This window comes from Cyrtonyx montezumae, unplaced genomic scaffold, assembly GCF_038088225.1.
Source record: "Cyrtonyx montezumae isolate F1298 unplaced genomic scaffold, pur_monq_1.0 scaffold_17, whole genome shotgun sequence".
Classification (NCBI taxonomy): Eukaryota; Metazoa; Chordata; class Aves; order Galliformes; family Odontophoridae; genus Cyrtonyx; species Cyrtonyx montezumae.
In genome coordinates, this window is record NW_027071903.1 from 17,098,404 (window position 1) to 17,125,153 (window position 26,750).

The following is a 26,750-nucleotide window of genomic DNA, read 5'->3' on the forward strand; positions in this document are numbered from 1 at the left end:
TTAGGGAAGTACTTTGGCTTGTGCAATGCTGGAGGTCTAGGGTTAAATAAGAACAGACTTTCATAATGATCCTTTTTGATCTCAGCACATTAGAGAATGGCTCTCATTAGGCACGTTCAAGAACAGGTTAGACCACCATCTGCCACTGGTGCTATCGACAGTGCTGAACTCTCTTTAGTGTTGATGATCTATCTCTTTCAGGCCTGTATTTCTGTGACAATTTAAGGGTTTCACTGCATAATGAAGAATAGTTCAACTGGACACTTGTGAGGACAACAGCCCAACAAGTCTGTATTAACTCTTGAGGAAAATAACCATATGTCTTAATTGAAATTTCTTAAGCAGTCTAAAACATCTCTTTTCCAAGTGACTTTGATGAAGATTCAACAGAAGAATTTGTTAAATGTTGTTGTTTACATGAAGCAGCAACTCTCATAATCTTGGCCAGGATACGCAAAATATATAAAAACTATGCAAAGGTTTTGGTCTTGAGGCATCCCAGGAGGAAAAAAAAAAGAAACAAAAAAAAAATCCCACCTACTTTTAAAGGCACATCTGTAAAGAGGAGGTAATATTCTCGGGTGTGGGGATTTAAGGATGTTGAACCTTGCTATAATGTATAAAGGAACTTTCCTTGTTAATCAGTATGTAGGTATTACTTGGCCGGAGTTATTTGGAGCTATTAATTGGTATAATGTTCCACCTTACCTTGCACTATTTTACATAGATAATGTGATAATGACTCTCAAATTAACTGTGTTTCTAAACTAGAGTCCAATTTTTTTTCACAGTAATTTTTGAAGTCTGTCAGTCTGATCAGGTAATAGTTTGCTAAGCACTGCAATCCAGATAGTGCAAAAAAAGGAAATGCTGACATCTAAAATCATGGATGATGTAGCACTGCAGTTTCCTACAGGTTTTAGTGCTACAGAGACAAAAGAGGAGAAGGAAGATGGAATTATGCAATTCCTTTTTTAACACCAAGCTCTTAATTGCTTTGGCTGAGCAAATGCAAACACTACTTTATTTAAAGCCTCTTCTGAAGACTTACCTTATGCAGGACATCAAACAAAGTACCACTTAACACTATCAAGTTTTGTTTCTGTGGATTAGGCTCAAAGTTGAAAGAAGTAAAAGATGACTGCAGTTTTCAGGGAGTTCTGAAGCCTGTAGTTTGTCAGTAAGCAGTCCAAACTACTGGTGCCTACTGTTTTTTGATTGCCCAACCTCTATGGATCTGGCACTGGATGAAATGAGCATTCAATAGCTCAGTCAACCTGATCCTTACATCTGCTTTTCTGCTTGATGCTGGATCTCACTGGGTTATTCAGATCAACAAGTTGAAACACCAGTTCAGGTGACCACTGCATGCAGTAGAGCATTTATCTGCAATGGCTGTAGGGAGAGAAAAGCACCTTCTGGACACAGGTAGCCTCACAATTCAATTAATAGAGTACTGTTTCTGTCAGTAACAGGCCACAGGCGTCATCCTGACTTTGCAAGGCCTGAGGCTTGTCAGGATTGCCTTATCCGAACTTGTCTCAACCTTCCCAGAGCTGTGCCTTGGCTTGTTTATCTGTGAAAGCAATTTTTATAATGAGTAGAAATTTCAGGCATAAAATGGACTTATAGGCCACTGAAGAAAACCCAAGCTGCTAAGTTTGTTAGCAAACATAAAAATACTCCTAAGAAAGCAAGAAAGAGTAAGGAAAAAGACACCATCAACATCACACCACCCTAATAAAGATGGATGACCCAGGGAATGCTGACAGATGGCATTATTTCCTGTCTACTCTCACTGCCAGCGACTCTTAGATCCAGAAGATCAGTGCAAGTGTGAGCAAAACATCTAAGAAAAAGGGGCAGATAGCAGGAGGTACATGTATATGAATTTCACCTTATTGTTTTTTTTTCCCTGAAGTAGTGTAGTAGCATTCTTTTCTCTCCTTTCATTTCTCCTCTCCTTCTCTCGTTTTTCCTTTTCCCCCATAACAATTAGATCTAGACTAATAATAATTAATACATTAGACTGTTAAAATTTACATTATACTAACAGTAATTTCATGATTTTTCATATAAGGGAGGTCACGTTTTTGATTACCACAAACCTTGGATTATAACATGAATCCAATTAGAAATGACCAGCATGCAGAAGTTATAAGCTGACAATGACATTACCAGATGGAATTCCAGCAATGTGTCCAAGTGCTGCTCGCACTGTTTGAAAACTCACCTCTGCCATGCTCAGCAGCAACTTTGTGGATTAACAACAAGCGCCCACTACAGATCCTGTGGCTCTTGCACATCTAATGAAACAGTCCTGCTGACATCCTTACTGTCCTGTTTTTGGACAAGGAACTAGAACATAGGAAAGGGTCCAAAGAAACAATCTGGAGAGACCATGTCTGGAAGAATTCAATGGTTATATGATTCTGCTACTAAATGATATGACAAATTCACTTTTTTGGTTCTCAGGTATCTAAATCCAGCATTTCAAGTGGAAAGGGTGAGTCTGCAATAGGATAGGGCTTGCAAGGGCAAAGTCAAAATATTTCCAGAATGATACAATATAAAATGGGATAATTAGAATCAGGTGGTATAGTTAAGAACCTGCCTACATTGCAGTAAGTTAATGTGTTTGAAATATTTGCTTTGAGGGAAGAGGGAAATGTCAGTTTTGCAAGATACTGTATGGTGCATTCACTTACATTACCTCAGCGCAATGTCTGTACAGACCCAGAGTGCATACTCTTTAGGCTTGACCTGGTTCAGTACAGATCAAGTACATAATAATAACAATAAAAAGATAAGTGGAATTCACTATGACACTGCTGTGGAGTCATGTTATTCTTAATAGTGGGAGGGATGTCTTCTTAAAAGGCCGTGTTAAACATGTCTCTTCAGAAATACAAATTCTGTGCTTGTATCCTTTCACCAAGTGTCCAAGAAAGCATGAAGGTGAGCAGGCAAACATGCTAAGCATTGCTCTGTTTAGTGTGCTCCAAATCTAGCATCAGCCTTGTGTGTGCATAGAGCCATATTTAAATCTTACCATGCCCGTTTGAGTAACATAACTGCCGACAGCATTGTAGTCTCTTCACATTTAATGGCAAAGGGGTTACCATTTCAATTCATCCAATGCAAGAGCACAGGAAACATCCAAGCCTGTACAGAGGACTTCATGGAAAATTACTGGCAAATGGTAAAAAAATAAACCTTGCTTAGAAATTGTTCTGCCCATTCGCTGCATAGGAAGAAACAGTAAGTGAAGAGTTTTTATATCCTTACAGTGGTTGTTTGGTATACTGAATTAATTCCATATCTTTTTTTATTATGACTTTTTTTATAAATGTTTTGCACTAGAGAAGAAAATAAATACAAAGATAAAATGTTGCCTGAAAACTACATGCCACTTAGTAACTTCATAATGTGAATGCTAAATAATGTCTGGTCAAACAAAGCATGATTTAATGCAAATTTTATGAACACAACGTAACAAGAGGCATGCAACACACTGTATTGTGGTCCACAATGCATACTGCTTGTTCAGCAAAGTGCTGAAAATCTGCATCCCTTTGTGTTTGTTGATGAATTAGTTCCTGGTGAGCATGCAGGCAAACAATAAAAAGGCATTGACAAATTGCAGGATATAGTTACCATGCATACAAAATACCTGTGTAGTTGCATAGAAAGGTAACACAAAAGTAAACATGGAAGTGAAACAGTCCCAAATGTCATTCTGTTTATATAAAATGACACGTTCCCTAAACTTGAATAAAAAAAAGAAGCCCTCATGAAAAGCAAATGTCAACACTGTTCTGATGACAGTGAAACCAGTAAACATGCTCATAAGACCAAACTGGCAAAAACGTATGGTAATGATGGCTTAACTTTCAGAAACATCTATGTGGTCTCCATGATCAAGCAGCACGGTAGCAATGCTTCAAAATGTAGTTATGGAGCATGAAAATATAATACAAATATAATACAAAACCTGTTACCATCAATGTATTTTAAAGACTCATATCAATCTCTGTATTTCAGTATTCAGTAGGAGGCATCAGCAGAGAGCACACCGAAATGTACATAATGAGGAGCTGATTTGGGGGTAAAAAAAGAAATTCCATCTTTTCAAAATAGAGTATGAATGAGTGTTAACTGTTAATGAGTTAAGCATAAACTTTTGACCAGTATTCTGCGAACAAGTAGCACAGCTGTAACTTATTTTCTTTCTTATCTGTTAAATGGGATGCCTTCCCTGCAGAGAGAGCTGCTGAATATTTAGGAAAACAAAACTCCTAAAACATAACAAGAAAGAATGAGGCAAATGAAAAATCATACTAATATGAAGAAAATTATCAAAACCTAGTATACAGAATGCTACCATTGAGACTAGCATGCTGGCCAACTGTAATTAAAGATGTGGATTTCCAGTCTTAGTTGCTGATAGAAAATACTTGCTCTGTAGAGATGGCTTTTTTGTTTGAAATTTCTTTTTGAAATTGACTCAAGGAAATACTTGTAGCTTCTCTTTTCATCTGTAGAATTTATTTCTTGTTTTGAGTGACTCACAGAAACTCTTGTTCTTGTGCATTGTCATAATGAAATTGCAAAATTAATTTGTCACAGTAGATTATTTTCAAATGCAGATTGGCTATGTTCTGATCTCACCTAATCAGAATACTTGGCCTGTTTGTTTTTTTCTCTTGCAGGCAAAACAGTTTCCTTCTTCTCTACATGGGATTCTATTACCCTGCTTATATAAAACACTAATTATTCTATTACCCTGCTTATATAAAACACTAATGTAGATCTTGGATTCATAGTATTAATCAACCTAAAATCAACCTACACTTTAAATACTGATGAACTCCCTAAACATTTTGAAAGAATGATCACTGTTTTTCAACAGTTTAAGGCTGCCAGAATGCTTTGGAGCAGAGACAGATATGATTCTGAAAGCAGACTATGTCAACCAAGTTCAAGAATATGCCTATGCATAGCATTCCAGGTCAGGTTTTTTCCAAACATAACTGTATTTTTCCACTCATAAGTATTCTATCGGGTAGAGCTGCTGTGTTCTGCCTTTCTGAAAGTATTGCTAAGAAGCATGCATGAAATAAGAAGTACATAACTCTTCCATGCATTCAACAGTTTTGTTTTGTTCTGAAAACACAATAGCCACGAAGAACCAGCTGCATGAGAATAAAAAAAAAGGCTGGATAAAAATTAGTGCAGTTTAAGAAGTCTTCTGATAAAGAAGAAAAAATATTTTCTAAATTGTTAAATAATTGTATTGTCCTTTCAAGAGCTTTTATAAAGACTCTATCAGTGAATGAGTTTACAAGGGAAGTGGAAATGGAGCAAAGAAAGATCAATGCTGTCAGCATCTGCAGACTAGCCTGGTTTTGTATCTGCCCCAAGAGAGTACCTCCCTTTCACTTGATCCAGCAAGAATTTATTTAAGAGCAGAACGTGTATCTAATAAGTCTAAAATGAAGAGAAAAAAAATGCATGCAACATTATCCTGTATAAATTTGTTACAAATTCCATCATTTTTTTCAATTAGTCGTGCTGCTTTTTTGGCTGTCAATAAAACAGGGGCTGTAAGCCATTTCAACACTGAGTTTCTGTGGACGCATTTTCTTGTCTAGCCTTCTGTTCTTCTGTTGCACTGCCAAATGCTACTACTAAGTTAGTTACACTAGTGGCATGTCCAGGTCTGTTTAATCTGTCCTTTATAGACTTGGCTTTCCGAGAGTGGCTGTGCAAACTCTTTGATCGTACTGATGGGAATCCAGAAGTCCTCTCTGGCTTTACTGACAACAAATTCTCTGTCTGAGTTTTGACAGTGGCAGGCATAGAGGCATAAGAGGCACTAATAGCTGCTTCACCAACATCACTGTCGTCGTCTGTGTCCATTTGTAACTGTTTCTGCTCTGCTTGCCTTTCTGCTTCAGAGATAATACCTGGGTATTCTGGAGGACGTTCTTGAGCAAGTTGCTGCTCAACTTCATATTTCCACTCTGTGGCCCACTGCTCAATTGTAGAAGGGCACACCTGATCCATGACGGTACTATATTCTGTTGTCCAGTTGTTTACCCCTCCAACCAGCTTCCCACCCTGTGCAAATATAAAGCTCCTTGACTTCGTCATAGTGGTTTGACAAGCACTGAACGTTTCAGGAGGAAAATAGCGCATTGCTTTAGATTTGTCCAAGGGATAAGAGATAGTTGCTTCTAACTTTGTCCGTTCGACTTTTAACTGAGTGTTCTGAAAATCTGATCTTGGTACTGACTGTCTGTTCATAATAACATCCATCTGGTTTAAACTTTGAGGAGCCTTTTCATCTTTCTTGAGAATTCCTTGGTTTTCATCCCCCAAACCACTTGAACCAGAATGGGGACTGGAAATATTCTGTGCAATGTCTAATGCAGATCTACTGTAATCTGCTGGGGTGACGACATTAGAACTAGAAGTATAATGGAGACCAGTATGGTGCTCTGGAACCAGCATCCTTGGGTCTGCTCCATCTTCTTTTGTACAGACAGAATGGGCTTTTTTACGTGATCCTATGGCTGGTGACATTGGAGTGCTGCTGTCATCATATGCTAACTCATCACCACCAATATGGTATCTATACATGCTGTAGCCATCAGAGCTGTTGACACTGCTTTGCCTTAGGAGATATGCAGCATCACATTCAGATGAAGCCCGTGAACGTGTATACGTTAGCTCAGATTTATCAATACCTGACAGCTTCTCAAGAGCATTCACCATCCGACCAGACAGTTCTTCTAACTGAGAGAGTCGAAGGTCAACTGTTTGAAGAGAAGCTTTCATAAAATGTTCTCTTTCATTCACTTCTTCTAGTCTCATTGACATATTTTCAACTCTGTTGGGTATAAAAGAGGAAGCATAATACACACAGTGGGGTGGTGCAGTAACCTGTTATGGGCACTAGCTACTAATTTCTTAATTTCTTTTCTTACAGCAGAAATTTGTGCTATAACTCATTACTTGTTCCTGTTCATAGCACAGTGCTTGTGCATTTCCCTTTATCTGTGCTTTCCTCACACCATATTAGAGGGCTATCTGAACTTTGCCTTTATTTACATGCCTTGACAGTACAAGAGTTGCAGCCCTTTGGGAGAGCCCACTTTTAAATTCCAATCTGAGTGTGCTACCTACTTCACATTCAGTTGTCCTCTTTCACTGTAGGGCACCAATTAATTATATCAAAAAAACTTTCTAAAGGCACATTCACAGGATGACTTAAAATAGCATCAAGGCATGTCGTAAAACACGTTTTGTGGCCGTATGAGCACAGCACATGCTACTGTTTATGGGATTACTTTATTTCTTGAAATACCTTCCAATTAAGTATCAGAGTAGAGGGGAGCAGAAGTATTTTTTTCCTTTTTTTTCATCATTTAGTTCATAATGGAATTGATGATACTAGAAGAATGCATATCAAAGCCAGGCATTAGGATGTGACTTAGAGAACATACAGTACTAAATAACTGTGGAAATTAAATTAACATTTTTTTGCTCTCACGCATAAAAGATGATGAAGCATTTGGAGCAAGAGCCATGAGAATTATGCAAATGTGGTTTGTGGCTACAAGACCATAGTGAATCAGTGAGGCTTACCAACCGTGCTTTATTCTCTGATACAATACCTAGGATTTTGACAAATTGCCATGGATAGTGTAATAGAAATGAGTTGATAACGTGTAGCAGATTTCATTTATTTCTCTGTTCTCAAGCCTCACATATAATATTGCAAGATGTTTACTGCTTCCCTTCAACAGGAAGATATTTATCTGTTATGAAATTAAATGGCTTATGGGCCAACCTTGTAAGAAATGTTAAAAGGAAGTGAGATATATACATAGAGAGAGAGAGAGGTTCATACTTTAAAAAAAAATACTGTGAGGAAGATTAAGGCAAAAGTGTTCAAGCTATGTACTGTTTCCATTACAAGGAGAATTATTCATGATTTCAAGGAGGTCATAAGAGACCTCATCCCCTGAATTACTCATGGCTACAACCAGAACAGGCAGAGCCTTCGGGAACAGTCCTGCCAAATGATACGATACAAAGGTCCTGCTGCCATTGTAACTGTTTGATTTCACATCAATATGCAAACATTATCTAGTCCTCAGAGTATTTGCACTTGACTATTCCCTGTCTTTTAGATGAGGAAGTTCACACAGAAAAACTCAATGACTTGTTCAAAGCTTCCAAGAGACTATGTGGCAGAGGTTCAAATATGGCACTTCTGAGTGCTGGACTGTAGTCCAAACCGTAGGTATAAGTGAAGAACTCCTAGTACTTTTGTCATTAAGCTCCACCACGTTTATTAGATTGAATGAGCTGCTGGAATCTCAAAATGTACTATTTTGCTCAAGGAGATAAGCAGCATAATTGTGATCTTAGCTGAGTGAGAGGGAAAAAATCACCCTGAACAAAAATGTTCTTACTGAGCAACGACATCAAAAAGCTTGCTTTTGTGAGAGATGCATTTGCACTGACATTTACCTGGACTCAGATTATCTTCCAAAATTGTTGTGGTTTTCTTAAAGGTCTGAAGCCTTTTGTACTTATGGTGAACTCTGGTTGTAATGAGGGACAAAAAAAGCAATATATTGATCCAGACAAGCTTTTTTTTTTTTTTAGTAGGTACCTTTCAGAGGTAACTCTGATGCGTTCATCATTAGATGATTGCTGCTCATCCTCTTTTTCCTGAAAGTATTCTTCTACACACTGCTCTTCAAACTCATACAGCTTTTTTAGCTCTTCATCATTTAGAAATAACTCTGTGAAACAGAAGAAAATGTGAGTTTCCTTTTTCTGAATTTCTGTCAGTCAATTTAAATCCGATTTAGTGGGCTATTTCAGACAGATGGATACTGCAGATACAATTGTACTCCTACACTAAAGGAACATATGATTTTGTAAATAGGGAATTAGCCAAAATGGCCATGGCTCTGAAAGCAACTTGGCTGTCCTTTTTCTTCTATGACCATCCACATTGTGCTGTATTTTCTCACAGACCTTAGAACTTTCGAACGGTAGTGCTACATCTTGAACAAACTGAGCAGATCTTACCTGGTAAGAAAACCTTTGCCAGCTTGATTGTTCCTTAATTCAAATATTGCTATAAAGCATGCTGGTTGTAGGCAATAGATAATCTGATATAACAGTTTCCCAGACATTCTTTGGCTAGGACATTAAAAAACTTCAGTAAAGAAAATCCAAGGGAAACATAAGCTCTTGGAAACATTTTATCCTTGATTTGGATTTTTCTCTTTTTATCTGTAGGAACTATTACATTTACTTTTTTTTTTCCCTCATTTTTCTTTTCCTCTTTTAAAACCAAAAGCATATCGTACAAAAATATAAGTACTTACAGGATATATTTCCTGTGAAATGTAGAAATACAGGAATAATTGTGAGCATCTGATTATCTCAGTGAGGTATGTAATGAAAATAGTAATAATTCCAGAGAATGTTAGCAGTAGAATGCTTACATCCTCATACTTCTCCTGTGAAATGACAGATAGGCCCTATAACATGGAGAAATGAAAGCGGGGATACTCTTAGACATAGGTTGCTCACAATCACAAGGTTGAACCTACAGATGACATTTGAAACTGTGGCTTCCTCTTTTCAGATTCCTATTTGCCTCTTCAAATGTATGAACTTCACAAGCAGTTGTTGAAAATGGAGTAAGTGAATGCCATGTCATTATTTAAAAGAAAGCATTCATTAGCAGTACAGCATCACACATTCTTAAGAGCCTAAGGAGGTCAACAGCTGTTAATCTGATATAAAATTTGTCTCATACTTCTGCAAATACACCAGACCAGAAACATGAAGAAAATTAATACTCCAACATTGGGAAAGCTACTCCTTTCTGCTAACATGCACAAAGAGCTGTATATAGAGAAGATTCACTGCATACTCAGTCCCCTGTCACGTTCATCCTGGTCTCCTTCACGCTTCTTGCAGCGACAGCAGACTCGCTTGATGATTATGTAGAGGTGGCTGAAGATTATCATTGGTGGAGGAAGAACAGGTCTGTCATGGAATGTCATGATCAGTTGGTACCGCTGGAACTTCCACACTTGGTTGGATATTGATTTTACTTCAAAGAAGGTATTGCTGAAAGAGAATAGCTAAATTTGTTTAGGCCTCTAAGTTTACTTAACATTTAACAAGAACTACATTGAAAAAAGAAGCAGCTATCTAACAGTATGAGGCCACACAACTACTTTGGTTCAGCTCTTTGTTGATGCAGCTGAACTTGAACTAATGATTAAGCAAAAATCATTTTGCTGCTCCGTTTGAGGGCAGCAAAGTAGGTGCTCTGCATCCCATATGCACCACCCAAAAGAGTCCTCCTCTTAGATTATTTGCTTCTACTATATAAAGCACTTTAGCTGTCAGTTAAAATAAGTTTGCACAATTTATGAATCAGATAACTTGTAATTTGGAGCTTAGTTATAAAGTATTTCTATTAATACATACTCATCTTTGATATTATACAAAGAATTAAATCCATGGAAGATATTTTGTATGCTAAATCTAGAAGAATGACATCTTTTTATTGTAACTTGCTAATCAGCTTTACCTACAGAGAAAACTTCTCAAGTTTTCACAAAATGTCCTAAATTTAAACTTCGTTCATTCAAACTTCTAATTTGAAAATGGTGGCAACTAACTCTATTAAAAGGAGCTGTTTGTGGGAGTTACAGCTTCATCAGTTCTACATCAGAATGACTTTTACTCTAAAGAAATTCTATTAGCAATTCAGTGGATATGAAGAAACAGAGAACTGTATTCAGTCCAGAGTGTATGGGAACTGTTGAATCACGGCCTGAACCACTGAACACCTGAGGTGAGCACTGAGTCAGCTGCAGGAGCACAGGTGAAGACAATGCACTTGTGTGACTGGAAGGGGTGGAATCTGGCTCCACCTCTCCTAGACCCTATTTAAGGGCTGACCACCACTGGGGAAGGATCTCTTTCTGGATATTCCTCCTTTGTGAAGTTTCTCCTGGTGAACCTTGGTCCTCAGAGGCAGTTGAGCATTTCTCTTTATGTTAGGAGTCTCTTTTCCAACTTGATGATCTTCTTAAATTGTACCATCAATAAAATACCTCAGCTGAAAATACCATTTGGTATTATTTATTTTGTTAGTTTTATACCTTATAGGAGACAACAATATTCAGTGTTAGAAATGCAAACTAAGAAAACTTGGAAGCTCTGTGTTTTAGATGATGTTTTTCAAGCTATTTTAAAATATGCTAGGGTAGTTCACTTCTATGATGATGATATTGACACTCTGTCTTTTTATCTTTCCTGTTTATTTCTTTTCTAGTTTTTCATGCTTTAAAATATCTATATTCACAGAACCAGTTAAAATACTTCTTCCAAAAATGGAGACATCTTGAGTGCACAGAGCACTCAAGTTTCTTTTTGCTAAGAATTCATGAGATTACTTACACTGATAAATGACAAACTGACTTCATTCTGTGTCTCCTGCACAGCAAGAATTCCTCAGCTACATTTCACCCCCTTGCAAGCAAGCTGGGATAGCAAGAGTTAATGTTATGACCTACTTCTCAAACTGCTGATTCCTTCATCTCTTCAGCCAATAATAGTTACCACTGTAAGATGCTTCCCCTTCCCCCTAGCAATGTGACTGGCATTTGGGTACTTTAAAATTCATGACCTTTTCAGCTAAATACATCAAATGAAAGACAGGCTTTGTGAGCTGTAGCTTTCTGGGCACAAAATGAACTATTTTTGTGGTTACTATGCTCATTACTTATGCCAGCGAGCGCTGAAACACTGCATATTTATGGGATCAGAACAGAGTCACCTGCTTTTCTCAATAGGTGTTTTGGGAAAATTTGACTAGCAAGGAGATACCTTAATTTTTCCTATTTTTATTTTCCAGTTCCTAGGTCATTATAGGAGATGCATACAACATAACGATTGTGTATAGCTGTTGTCAGAAAGTATGAGCAGTAGAAATGCATTTAGTTTTACTCCAGAGAAATCTAAGCATGTATCTGTGGAATAACATTATGAATTTGTGCAGTTGCATGTTGGTTGCATTGGCCACACATGCAGCCATAGGTCCTGGTAAAATGTAGACATCTTTTCTCTTGGTTTAAGGTAATGTTTCTCCTTTCCTGGGAGATAAAGGATCTCTGCAAGGCCTTTGTTTCGTTTTTCTAAATTAAGAGCAAAGTAAGAAGGAAAAAAAAGGAAAAGAAGCCAGATGATTGCATTGATGCAGTGGAAACATCTCTTACTTTTGATGTTCATATTTTCATTCTGCCAATCTACAGTAGAATCATGTTTGCTGGTGCTTGCAAGAGTTCTATCACATATAGAGTTTTAGTGGATTCAGTTTTCACCTTTTTGGAACAATCTTGAGGCCTGTCAATATCCATTAGATCCTAATTGTAGATAGTCATATTCTCTCCTATCCATCACTGCAACTGCTGGCATATCTGTACTAACTTTTCTTCTGCTCTTTCCCAGTGTATAAACAATTCCAAATATTTGCTAGTCATATTCATAGGGAAATTGAGTGTGAATGCAAACCCATGCAAAATCAGTTGATGGACTCCCTTGGAAACTTTATCTTGACAATAAGAAATTAGTGCATGATCATTTACATACTTGAAGACTGCAATCAGCAGGTTTACCAGCAGGATGTTTGCTACCAAGAGGTAACAGGCCATGATAGCAGGAGTGAGCCAGGCCCCTGGTATGCATGGAGGAAGACGTTTACCATCCTCATCATAAAGATTGTCCCCACAAGGAGCTGAAGAAAAAACAGGAAAGGTATTTAAATTTCCTGACACTTGAGAACAGACTCACTTAATGATGACACACATGTAAAGTTTAACAAACCAAACAAATTTTGTCAGTTTATTTCCAGTGGCAAGTATGTATAATTTCTAGATCAAATTCTGCTTCTAACTACATCATGCAAAAATAATTTCACATAATAGTGAACAGTTACATAGCTTGAGGTTTAATGTACAACGTAGCTTCCTCCCCAAATTCGTGTTTTTTTTTCTCACAGTAACAGTATAGGACAAGATTGTAATGTACATATGTATATTTTAATAACAGCATTTTAACAACATCTCTGACTAAACTTGTGTTCATAATTTTCCAAATACATAAATGGATTTATTTAGTGGTCCAAGATTGCTGATCATCAGAACTGAGTGTTTCAGTAGGCCTTAACTACCCTAAACAGCTTTGCCTGAGGTCTACACCTACAAGACCTACACATATCTGTTCTTTCCCCAGCTGCATCAGGTGTGCAAGCATCAGCTTGTCTTCCTCGATGGACTTTGGACCTATACTTTCTCCTGGATCTTCTTTTGTTCAGCTCTGTCTTTTCTTGCTGCAACCTGAACTCCCTAGACAGGCCTTGGATTATGACGTGCCTTGTCTTGTTAGCAATTAGCAGCCATCCCTGAGAGATCCAGTGGCCCTGTGGAGGGCATCGCTCACCGTTAAGTCCCTGCTCTCATCCTTAGGGCCAGCTCTGTTCTTGTTGCGTCCTGGCAGATCAGAGTGGCAAATCTGCCCTGAATATCAAGTACTTCTACATAGACAGAAACTGTCCATGATTTCTGTTTGTTTGTTTGTTTTTTTAAAGAGAGTGTAATGTTTTCCCTTGAAAAACTGTCATAAAGTTGTATGGAATTAACTTGCTCCTGCGTAGAAAACCTAAGTTTCTGATCTTTTTTATACCAACTTTCTTTATTTTTCACAATCATAGCTTTGTCTTAAGGAGAGTATAAAAGGGGAGTCAAATGAATCATAATATTACTCATGTGGACCAATGAAAGTAATGCTAAAAAACCCCATTAATGTAATATCTAGATAATCAAAGGGAATTATTTATGACACAACAATCATGCATGATAATTTTAAAAAATTATTACCTTACTGGCAATCAACTAGAAACAAATCATATTAAAACAGTTTTCCTCTTCTTTTTAGATGAAACTATTTTGGTAAAAAGCAGCTTGCACGTGAATATCGGATGAACCCTATAATTAAAGTGTCTACTGAACATACAGTATCTAGCGAAGAAAAAGGTTAATGAACGTATTCAGCTAAACGAGATAATCAGCTCCCCAAATAGACTTACGATTGATTTCCATGGCATAGACTGAATTGCATTCCAATGGAACGAAATAAAAAAGGAAGCAGGGAGAGAAAGAAAACAATAGAATAAAACAGGGGAAAGAAACAACAAAAACAAAAAGGAAAGAACCAAGCAAACAAGAAAGATGATTAAAAATACAGTTTTGCTGCCAAGAAAGTATAAACAACTCAAATGTCAGGACAGTGGAGACATATAGTTAGAAAGAATGTTTTTTTAAAACTGCATGGTATTCTGCAACTTCCTTTTCATTTTGTGTTCCCCAAATGTTACACGTGGCAGCAAATTCATGACATTAAAATAAACCACAAAATGCTGATGGCAGATGATTGTTTAAATATACAAGATATTTCAGGCAACTAAACAAAACTAGAACAAACACAAAACAACTTAAAGTTACCAGATGAAATAATTCCATCAGCTATTATGGAAACTTTTCTCACGTTTCATTTTTTATTATTATTATTTTAAGGACCATCTTAGCTTTGAGTCCTCTAGCTGTTTATGTTGGATAGCTAAGATACTATTAATAGTCATGATACTGATGTCACTAGAGTACGATATCACTAAAGCTCATTTCGATGGCAGTATGGGTACTTGCTCCCCAGCCCCTAAATAGTGATTATAAAAAGAATCACAACATTGAAAGACACTCAGCTAGGCTTCTCTATTGTTTGAAAATATGTTGCTGTTCATAAGTTCATAAGTTCATAAGGTTGGAAAGGACCTATAAGATCATCTAGTCCAACCATCCTCCTATCACTATCTCTACCCAACTACTAAATTAAACCCTTTAGCACCTCATCTAAACGCTTCTTGAACAGCGCTAGGGATGGTGCCTCAACCACCTCCCTAGGCAGGCCATTCCAGTGCCTGACCACTCTTTCAGAAAAGAAATGCTTCCTCAGGTCTAATCTAAATCTTCCCCGGCGCAACTTGTGGCCATTCCCTCTCGTCCTGTCGTTATTTATCAGGGAGAAGAGGCCCACCCCCTCCTCACCACAACCCCCCTTCAGGAAGTGGTAGAGTGCAATAAGGTCTCCTCTGAGCCTCCTCTTCTCCAGACTAAACAATCCCAGCTCCCTCAGCCGCTCCTCATAAGACTTGTGCTCCAGACCTCTCACCAGTTTTGTTGCCCTTCTCTGAACACGCTCCAGGGCCTCAATGTCCTTCTTGTAGTGAGGGGCCCAAAACTGAACACAGTACTCAAGGTGCGGCCGTACCAGAGCTGAGTACAGGGGGATGATCACCTCCCTGCTCCTGCTGGCTACACTATTTCTAATACAGGCCAGGATGCTGTTGGCCTTCTTGGCCACCTGGGCACACTGCCGGCTCATGTTGAGCCGAGCATCAACCAACACCCCCAGGTCCTTTTCCTCTCTACATTCTTCAAGCCATTCTGCCCCAAGCCTATAGCATTGCATGGGGTTATTGTGGCCAAAGTGCAGGACCCGGCACTTGGTCTTATTGAACCTCATCCCATTGAGCTCAGCCCAGCTGTTCAGCCTATCCAAATCCCTCTGAAGGGCCTCCCTACCCTCAGGCAGTTTGACACATCCTCCCAACTTGGTGTCATCTGCAAACTTACTGAGGGTACACTCAATTCCCTCGTCTAGGTCATCAATAAAGATATTAAACAAGATGGGCCCCAAAACTGACCCTTGGGGGACACCACTCATAACAGGACGCCAGCTGGACTTAACTCCATTAACCAGTGAACCAGTTGAAGAACACTAACGTGTTGATCATGGACATCTTCTGAATGGAGTGAACCAGACTGAAGGCAGCATTAGGAAAAGTGTTACCAGTAAGTGGAGGGAGGAAGTTATTCACCTCTGCTCTACCTTTGTGAAACCATATCCATACTAGCTTGCTTGAGTCCCCCAGTACAAATCTTATAAGAACATACTGGAGAGTGGCCAGCGAAAGGTCACAAAGAATTTTAAGGTGATCGGAGGAACTGACAAATGAGGTAAGACTGGGAGCTGGGATAATTTAGCCTAGAGAAATGAGGAGAGATTTTACCAATGTGAGATTGCACCTGACAATGGAAGAAAGTAAAGAAGAGCCAAATTCTTCTCACTGGTATTCATTAAAAGGAAAAATGGTAATAAGCACAGATAGAAAGAGGAAATTATATATAAACCAGGATGTACAGAGAGGTTGAGCACTCTTCATCCTTCAAGATAAGCAATACCTGACTTGGTAGCTCTCAAGGAACTACAGTGTTCCCTGCTCTGAGCAAGGAAATTGGACAATCTTTGGATGATCTCTGAAGGTGCTTTCTAACCCTTTCTAACCTCATGAATTCTGTGATCTTCATCTTTAGGTAGTATCTTGCCCCCTGGGAAATCCCAATGATCAAAATTCAACTACTTCATTTCTGGTGAAAAATTTGAGGTTGCTGTCGCGATGTGCTTACAGAAAGCCATGAACAACAACAGAAAAAATATGAAATGAAAATCTGTTATTGAAAACAAAAAGAACTTCAGAAGTCAGTGAATGGACTCCTAGACAGGAAAATTACAGAGTAACCTTAAAGGATTCTAGTATATATAACAAGTAGAATATATATATACTATAACAAGTAGAACTCCCTTCACGGCCACATCTATCCAACAACAACATGCATTTCAAAATTGGATTATGCTCAAATTACTAACATAACAAAGCTTCTGACATGGGAAAAAGGTTAGAGGAGCAAGTAGCTGAAATGGAGTGGTATAACTGGAAATGCTTTCACATTTCTTGCCAGAGATCTTTTACACTTCTGAAAAAGGGTTTCTAATGCAAAGGAGGTAAACTTGAGAGAGTTTGGGGATGTGTCATGTAACAGTCATCAGTGTTGCTGAATTTTGACTGATAAAGAGATCAAATTGTCTACACTGGCAAGTGTTTTTTGTTCAATGTGAAGAGAGACCTGAATGCACGTTACAATGAACACAAAGAACATCCTGTGTACACTGTTCAGAATATAAGCATCTTGTTGAAACAGCACGTACACAATGCTGGAATAGCAGCTTATGTTGTTTCAGATAAAGTGTAAAGTGTGTAATGCACATGAAAGCCCAGCTGCATGTCTGTACAAATTTCAAACACTAACACAAAACTACCAGTAATATGACAGTGTTCAGCTCCTCAAAAACAGATATTTTTTTAAGTATGTAGCTTTTGTACATAAAATGCTATTTCTACACCCAAAGCTAATCAAGCTGTCTTTTTTTGTTTTCGTTTTTCTTCTTTCATAGACATAGAAAATAAGAGCATGATTGATTTGTGAAGCTGAAACATTTCTGGAAAAGTAGATACATCAAAAAATTCCTCAGCCTCTGAAGTTTGTCACAAGAAAACCCTCATATGGACAACAATATAATCATAAAGACAAAAACAGTCTAATTCCAAATTAAAAGCAAACATTAATTTGGAGCTGATCATCTGCCTCATAAACAGGAAACAGAATCTTACTATGAATTCTACTCTTACGGTCTATCTGGTCTGCGAACACCTCTCCATAGATCATCCAGTAGGGCATGTAGAAGATGTTGCGAGCTAGTCTCCAAGAAGGTTCCTCATCTGGGTGCAGGATTGCTTGGCGTGCTACTCCAAAACTCATCAGAACCACAAGCATGATGACCACAAAGTAGAGCATGTCAATCATCTGCACAAAGAGACCATACAAATGTTCTTATCATCACCAGTAAGTGCAGTGACATCATCATACCTGTTTGCCAGAGTGCAGCAAAGCGAACAAGAAAATATCAGACATTTTCCTGAGTAATTTTCCTGATATTAGTCTTCAAATTTAACTGCTGCTCATGAATTAAACATATATAAAAATGCAGGAAGAAATCATTTAAAGTGATAATGAATTTATATTTTTATAAAAGTCTTTAAATGGTAAAAAAGTTGTCACCCTTTCTCTCTTTTGTATCAAGTGCACATTGCTCTGCTTTCAGCTCAGATTTTCTGTAGTGATAAAGAGATAGGGATCATTTCCAGTCCACAACTGATGTTTCTGTTAATGACATTGATGTATCGACAATCTTACACCACTATGACTATGAGAAGCAGAAGACAGGAAAAATGAAAATGCTTACAAATTAGTCAAGAAATAATAACTGAAATAACTATCTCCTTCTCGAATATCCTACTTATGTTTTGAAACAGTATTCTATCTCATGTGTGCACAAGATTCATATGGCAATTCTTTCACAGCCTTTAATCAGTCTTAGATGGAAAAAAAATCTTTCAAAACTATTACTTAAAACCATAATTGAATTTAGTTTCCCATTTAGTTCTGAAACACATAATTTACTAACCATCTTTCCAATCATCATGACGTAAGGTCCCAAATATTTGTTCACACCAAAGATATCTAGTACTCTAATGTACCAGAAAATTATATCCACACAGTAAATTACTCTTCCATATCCCATGTAAGGCTGGTTCTGTAGGCGAAGAATTGCTCCTATCATAAATACTGAAATAGCCACCAGGTCAGTAATATTCCAGTATTCCTGGAGCCAAACTTTCACTTTTTGACTCAGCTTTCCAGGCTCTGACATTAGAATCTGAAATAAAAAATAACAAAGACAAAATTAGGAAAAATGTGAATTTACCCAGCAAACAAAGGCTTTAAGGTATGAGAATGGGTTATAAATGAAAATCCCTGCAGTGACAGCCCTTTTGGGACTTCGTGGTTATGAGAATCATAGAATCATACTATAGTTATCTTCTCTTTTGCATGACTTTTTAACCCTCTGCACAAATCCATGTCATAATTACCTCTAAGAAAGAACTTCTATGTGATATAAGTATGACCAGACTTTACCTCTCTTACTTTCTCTAAAGCCAGCGTGACAATGTAGGAGATGACAATCCATTCCTGGACAGATGGCCACCGTTCCATCCGCACCAAGATGATGTAGTTAAATAGCATCAAGTAACCCAGGTATGATATCTATAGAGAAGAAATCCTTTAGAGACCTTTGTAACATTCATATGAACACATAGGCTATGCATGACAGATTCAGGTGCTGAAGACCTACTTGTGAAAGGAAAAAGCTTTTATTCTCTGAAGAAAGTGTGCTTACTGCAATGCTCTTGGTACTTGTATGGGAACTGTTGAATCACGGCCTGAACCACTGAACGATCACCTGAGGTGAGCACTGAGTCAGCTGCAGGAGCATGGGTGAAGGCAATTCACCTGCATGACCAGAAGGGGTGGAGTCTGGCTCCACCTCTCCCAGACCCCATTTAAGGACTGACCACCACTAGGGAAAGATGTCTTGTTGGAGATTCCTCCTGTGTGGGGTTTCAGGCAAGCCTCAACCATCAGTGTCAGGTGAGCCTTTCCTGATTTACTGGTTGTCTTTATACCATCTGGATAAGCCATACAAAAATAGACTGTCCATCTTCATTATTTCGTGTGGGTACTATTCTTTAGGGGTATTCATCCCACAGTACTATAGCTGTCATGCAAACTGGTACAGTCCATGGGCCTCCAGCACCTTGGTATGATTCAAGCAGCTACTTATTAGTTGAGATAAGCAGTATAATGACAAAATATTCTAAATCAGGCCCTTTTTTCCTGGGTCATTTTGAACATACTACAATAGAACTTCTTTACTCCATGAAATCATACATAATACTTCTATTTGAAATTCAGTAGGAATTTTTATTTTGAATTATTATCACTGACATCAGAAAACTAGATAACTATTCAGTGTTCTAAAACAAAAAAATCTACATAAGCACATACTGTATACCACAAGTTCTAACTTAGCATAAAGGGCACACAAAATTCATAAGCAGTAGCATGAATATTTCTTTATTATAAAAATGGATACATTTCTGGATGTGCTAAACAGAAAATGAGATTATTGTAGTTTAGATTGCTTTTACTTACTTATTTAAATAGGAGAAAAAAATTATCAAGCCTTGGGGATCTGTGCTTCCATCCAGATTGCACTTGACAGAGTGAATAGCAAGCTCTGATACTGCAGCATTGTTTGTTGGGTCCTAAAGCACATTTCAAAGCAGAACAGGATCCAGAAGCCTTTAGAAAGCAAGAGGATCTAGTCTAGCTTGAACTGAGGGACTGAACCATGCAGCCGCCTTTAAAAGGTGTGTAAGAGCTTTAGGAGGTGACAGCATAAGCTACAGTTATTGGTTCTGTTTTGCTATGTATTTTTCTGTAAGTTAAGAGAGTACTTTACTCATCACATTCCAGGAAAATCACTGTTATTTACGTTTTATGTGGTTATGTTTTATGTAGTTTATATTTTTACATTGCTATTGAAGTTTTAATTTCCTCAGGCATGAGAAAAGCAATCACTATCAGTTTAATCATCATGACTTACTGTGTAGAACCAAAATTTGACAATAGGAGCATTATAGAATTCATAGATCTTTGTTCCAATTGGAAGGCTGTTTTGTTTTTTATTTCCATTCTCTTCATCCCCTTTTCGGGAACCTGTATCCACGTTTGCATCCTAGAAGACCACAGTTGTCAGTTTACACCAATATGCAACATTAAAAACAGTAGCTTTTCTTATTTACAATCCCAACCATTAACTACCAAATGCTTCCTCTGGTCAACAGACCTCCTGTTGACGTTTTAAAATTACAAAAGCTATCAACTACAATAAATCTATGCAAATATACAGATAATTTATGTGCCCCAGAAGTCAACCTATATAGTCCTCACTGAACCAGTTCAGATTTTATCCATTGTGACCTCCAGCACAGAAAAGTTAGAAAACCTAGCACTCTTGAAGTGTTAAGACTTCCTGATGAACTTCAGTACTGACCACATTTTCCTCCTCCTTTTCTTTGCCTTCTTCATTTTCTCGTGATGTCTGGTAAGAATAATCATCATAACTGCGAAACTCTAGGAAAAGGATGGTTGGAGGGAAAAGAATCCCCATTATAACCTGTACAACAAGAAAGAATTCAACTCAGAATGCAATATTTATTTAAACTTACAGATTGATTATCAGATTTGCCTTTTTATTAAATCTTTTCTTTGGCACAGCATTCAAGGTTCTCTGCATCTCCAAGCCAACAAAAAAAAAAAAAAAGAATGTGTGGTAGTTAAGAAGCATCATCAATAATCTGTTATTCTGGAAGGCGTTCTATTTCCATGAATACACCACGTGTACGAAACTGTGCTCCAGAATTAGAGTTGATGACAGAAATTCCATGGAATGATACAGTGGCAGCTGAAGCAGTATGTCAGGTTTCTCACTGAACTTTACAATTACTTTAGTCAACTACTTTTTTTTTTTTAACTAAGAAAAATTTAAAACAAAAACAAACAAAAAAAAACTCTTGTGAAAGAATAAGCTTTGGAGATAGCACCCAGAGAGTTCTACTATATGAGAATGCAGAGATGTAAAAACACAGGCATAGGTACAGAGAAAGAGTTGAAGAGAGGAATGTGGGTAACCAAACTAGAACTTTAGAAGGTTGATTAATGCTTTAGAGATCAGTGAACAGATTTAGAAAGCATTATGATGCAATCTGAAAGGCAGGACATGGGACTAAATATCTTAAATGAGCTTCCCTGGGAGGTAGGGGAAAGTGGAAAGAAGTTAAAAATGACAGAGTGTGCAACACGTATGTCAGCAACCCTGGGAGCGTGTCCTAGGAAGGTAGGCATGGCACTCTATCTTAATGTGGAATAAAGGAAATAAGGAGGCAAGACTAACACTGGCATGACAGATCTTCAGTATGACAGCAGTTACATTCTTTGACAAAGAAGAGTATATCCACCTACAAACACTGCTCTGTTTTTATAACAGTGTCTCAGTTATTTGTATTTTGTGACAGCCTTCTCACATGACTTTTTGCTGCAGATCCACTGATCAAGAAATATAAAAATTTGTACAAGGAACAAAATAATATAATCACAGAAGACAGGAATAATCACATGATTTCACACAGGGTGATTTCATACATTTCATTCTTTTCAAAACTGAATCTTAATTCTGTGTCTTAAGTAATAACTCAAAGTAGAATCTGTCCAAGTCTAGATTCTTTTCTCTCTAACCCCACTCTGTGTAACTATAGGGAAGAGTTTTTCAACTAATTTTTAATCTGAGGTTTATGTTGTTAATGAATAGATTTCATCATTCATTGAGAGCTACAACTTTGCTTTTAGATTATAATCATATTAAGACTTTCATAGGTCTTTGACAAGTCATTTCCCCTTGTCCTGCTATGATGTTCCTTAGATTTCCTGAGTTTGGGGAAAAAAAGATTAAAAACATATGTTCTTAAACCATCTTTAATAATCAATTTTTTTCTATGCATGCATTATAAATTATTTAGTATTGTGTAACAAAGTGCATCTTTGAATGCAGAATAGAAATACCTTAAGACCTGGGTTTTTCCGCATACGTAGTCGCCCCATCCACATATCTGTTAAGAGCATCTGACTGCATGTGTGAGCAATGAAGTCCCTGTGTTTAGCTGCCACGGCCAGTTTTAGGCAGGTAGAATTACTCCAGTTTTTCAGTTCATAGGTCAGTAGCTTCATGGCAATCTGCTCATCATGTTTGTAGGACTGATCCAAGAGTTCAACAGCCAGCTGTCCAAAATCTCTGTAACATGTAAGGTAAGTCTGGTGAAGTTTGATTTAGAAATCTGTGTTTGCTTACAGTTGGGATTTTCATTCTGTTCATATGGGTTATGTTTTCCTATACACAACAAGGACAAAAGCAAGAGTCTCAAGCTTGATTTGGGATAGTTTGGCAATGCCAAACAAATTTTCAGTGATTAGAGAGAATCAGTTAAGATCAAATGACATCTTAAGACATTTTAACTGGATCATCAGATGACCCTTAATTCATGTGAGCATATCCTCAAAAAAACTTTGTGAAGTAAAACTAGCTAGTTTATACAGAGAAAAAGGTGAAGAAAGAATATGTACTGCCAGAAAAAAAAACCCTTAAGTCTTCTTGCTAACATTACCTTTAGAGTCTGAGCCACAAGTTTAGTTTGTTTACTGCTGATAAACAGGCTCCAGATTGCATTCTTTGAACCTGCAGTCTGGAAATTAACTGTACTCTACTAAAAAATCAAGCTTCTCAGTAGGTCAGACAATTCCCCATATCAGGTAGACATGCACTATGTTCTGTATCTACTAACTTTGAGTTGTTGTCCAGGTCCTGAGAGATGTCATCTACCAGTTCACTTTCAGAAGACTCATGTGCCATGGATTTGTACAGCTTACAAGCAACGAGTGCTTTGGCCATAGTTTCCTCCCCTCGTTGCCAAAGGAAGAGTGCCATCTTCTGCCTCTTCATCAGCACAGCCCACAGCATCAGCTCATGAAATGGATACTGAAAGCGGCTCACTTCTGGGTCATCCACATCAATATCGATCTCTTCCTCCTTTTTCTTCTTCTTCTTCTTTCCTTTTGTAGGAGGCTCATCATCCTGGGAAGAAGAAAAAATCTTAATACCAATCTTTATCATCTAATTTGATTACACCATGAACAAAATGCATATTGAGAGGTTATGATATTAATAGTTACACTTTTGTTGCTTGCTGTATTGAATGCTAGTAGTAATTAAAATACAATGAACATGTGACAAAGCATGCTTTGGGCTAGCACAGTTAACACAGGTTAATGTTTTATTCAGATAACCACTTCTTACACACTTAAATATAAGTCACTCATCCTGGATACCTACAGTAGAACCCTGTTGTTCTGAAGCCATCACTTTACACTGCACTGTAAGTGGATCTCTAGTGCATGTGCATTTGCATCAGTCGAGTAACAAGGAATTAGTATTTAATGAATTCTTCTGCAGTGTAAACAGAACTTCATCAAGCCTGAATTGACTATAAAGGTTCTGCTCTGATATGTCTGTATCCATTCTTGAAGAACAGTGTTGCATAACTTACAGGTATCAAAGCAGTCTTCAGACTGACGTGCAGGTAGAAATAGTGGTTAACATGCAAAGGGGAAAGGCAGACAGATAGCATTCTTAAGAATGAGATACTTAAGGGAGTGTTCACCTTTGAATAAGCAATCTCCTCTTATGTATGCTGAGCAAACAGAAGGTATAAGTATCCTGTTTCTTAAAGGGATAGAGAGGATAAGCCATTACTACAGGAGCCAACATGGGAGTAACTGAAGGGAAGTACTGACAATGAAGCAGGATCCTGAAGGGAAAAAAACCATGATGGGGTAAATTAGGGTTTAAATAATGTAGGAAGAACATTGTGTATACAGGAGCAGAGAAAGAGTTTATCACCTTTGTAGGACTTGTTTCCAACCGAGAGGACTGTAACTAAATCCATTCCTACAGAACTTGATCTGTTCTGATCCAAACCATTCTATGAATTAGTTTCTGTTCATATAAGTAATCTTGCCTATTAATCTTAGCACTATTTTATTACAGTGAACAAACTTAAACCCAAACTCAGCCTTTGGCCTTACTCCTCATATTTCAAAAAAAAAAAATCTCCAGCTCAACAATTAAGCAAGCATTTCTCTTTCAGCAGTTCCAAGAACTGCAACTTGTTGACCTCCATTTCTTACAAAAAATTTAGGGAGTCCTTAACTTCCTGCAAGTAAATTAAATTTAAAGCTTCTTTGAAGAACAGAACATAAAATTTCAAGTGTAGGGCCAAAAATTGGGTCTTCTCTCCACTAGGAAAATCAAGTCAAAATTAAACCCTGGGTGGGAAGGACAAAGCACTAATTAGTCTAAACTTCCTGTTTTAAAGCTGTTAACTCAAGAAGTGAAAGACAAAGAATTGGAGATGCATCAAATTACCAACCTCTTCAACAAAAGAAAAACTAATTTTTCATTTTGATTTTTTCCTTTCTCTTGGAAGAAAGGAGGGAGCTACACCCACTATCAAATGGAAAGAAGGCTTCAATTTGTGCCATATAAAATATTTCCCACTGGAAGAAATAGGAAAAATCAAAATGTACTTCTAGGGAAGCACTAAGTAACCTACTTGTGATCAACAATGACCAAACAGGGCTGTACTTCTTAGGTACTGAGTTTTTCTGCTTTCATCCATCAAAAAATAGGAAGTTGATCACAGAGATTAAATGCAGCTTGGACTTTGTTGAGAAGAAAGCTGCTTATCTGCTTGGAGAAATAAAGGCTTTTGTGCACAGGCTGAGTATGTATCAAAGGTAACACAAGCAGTATGTATGTATATGGTGTTCAAATACCTTCGAAGAATTAATAAAAGTATACTTAATAGAGAAATATTCCTGGGTTCTCTATTATATAAACACCCTCCCACTGCATATTAGTACATTTTTCAGAAAAAAAAGCATCTGCCTCAAGAATAGAGTGAGCCTTTAGGCCTCATCTCAGACTTTGAATTGATCAATTCAAAATTTTTGCAGGCATGCAGGAAATTGAGGCAGGGTTTTTGTTCAGTTCCACCTCATATTTACAAAGCAAGGTGCCATCGCTGCTAGCAAAGACCTTCTATAAGTGGAAAACAGCATTTAACATGCCACAAAACCACATACAACATTTTTTTTTTCACTCCATGCATTAATTAATACTTCATGGTTAAAGAGGAGTTGACCACAGGCAGCACTGCTGGGCTAAGCCCTTTCATCAATATCATCAATGCTCACGTCTGAATTATTTAATCTACAGTACATTCCAGCAAATAATGTGTTATTACATAATAGTGCTGAAAACTGCCTATGGATTACTAAGCAAAGCTTTAAGCAGCTCTCAGGACCATACCAATAAAAAAAAAGTCAGAACTACTTTACAGGCTGCTTGAAAAACAGATCCTCTCTAGCTGCAACTTTCAGCCACAGCAACAGTGAAGAAGCTAAGAGCACAACTGTACCAAGAAATGCACTGATAAAACCAGTATTTTAAAATAAATCCAACTTACCTCCATCCCTAGTAGTTTAAGAGCTTTTGGCTAAATATTAAAATAGAAAAGAAAATTAGTTAGATAGGAAGCAAAACTCAAAAATAATAATAAAAAATAAAAAAATAAAAAAATACAAAAGAAAAACACATATTCATTAAACTTACTATTCTAAATAACTGTATCAATAATGGTACAACTAATTAATCCTCTCCTTAATTGTATTTGCTGGAAGGCAATGGTTTAGAATTTTTTTTCCATCCTGCGCTCAGTTGAAATCTGTTGATTCGGTTGGAAGAGTTAAATTAGAATAGAAGTCATCACATTTTCACAAAAAGTGAAAAACAAAATAAAAATGATGTTTCCAAACAGAAATAGGTAAATGTACTCATGGGAAATAGTAAAAAGCACAACATGTCTTCCATAAAAATACTTCCTCTATTCTGTTATGAAATCTGATTTATATTTTCTGTAAAAAGCTTATTTGTATGTTCAGTTAGATAATACTAGATATATATGTATACATACATACAATATCTTGGCTACAGAATAGTTTATTTTTGGGTTTCAGTGGCTTTCTGATCATCTGAAACAATTGCTTTTTGTAAGCAAGCTTCACTTGATCTTCAAAAACCCCAAATTCAAACAACAACAAAAAAAA

At 37.4% G+C, this 26,750-nt stretch overlaps 1 protein-coding gene across 1 annotated transcript in view; it reads right to left on the minus strand.

The window, feature by feature from the left end:
* Positions 1-4,798: 4,798 nt before the first annotated feature.
* TRPM1 (transient receptor potential cation channel subfamily M member 1) overlaps positions 4,799-26,750 on the minus strand; it is a 41,439-nt gene continuing 19,487 nt past the window's right edge. The window contains exons 13-24 of the mRNA XM_065733501.1: positions 26,111-26,140; positions 23,369-23,658; positions 22,593-22,821; positions 21,028-21,150; positions 20,578-20,709; positions 19,047-19,175; positions 18,535-18,786; positions 17,699-17,873; positions 12,706-12,850; positions 9,971-10,170; positions 8,690-8,822; positions 4,799-6,895 (exon numbers count right to left, since the gene is read on the minus strand). Coding sequence (XP_065589573.1) covers positions 5,617-6,895; positions 8,690-8,822; positions 9,971-10,170; positions 12,706-12,850; positions 17,699-17,873; positions 18,535-18,786; positions 19,047-19,175; positions 20,578-20,709; positions 21,028-21,150; positions 22,593-22,821; positions 23,369-23,658; positions 26,111-26,140 — 3,117 coding nt within the window. The 3' untranslated portion in view covers positions 4,799-5,616. The remainder of the gene's footprint in view (positions 6,896-8,689; positions 8,823-9,970; positions 10,171-12,705; positions 12,851-17,698; positions 17,874-18,534; positions 18,787-19,046; positions 19,176-20,577; positions 20,710-21,027; positions 21,151-22,592; positions 22,822-23,368; positions 23,659-26,110; positions 26,141-26,750) is intronic.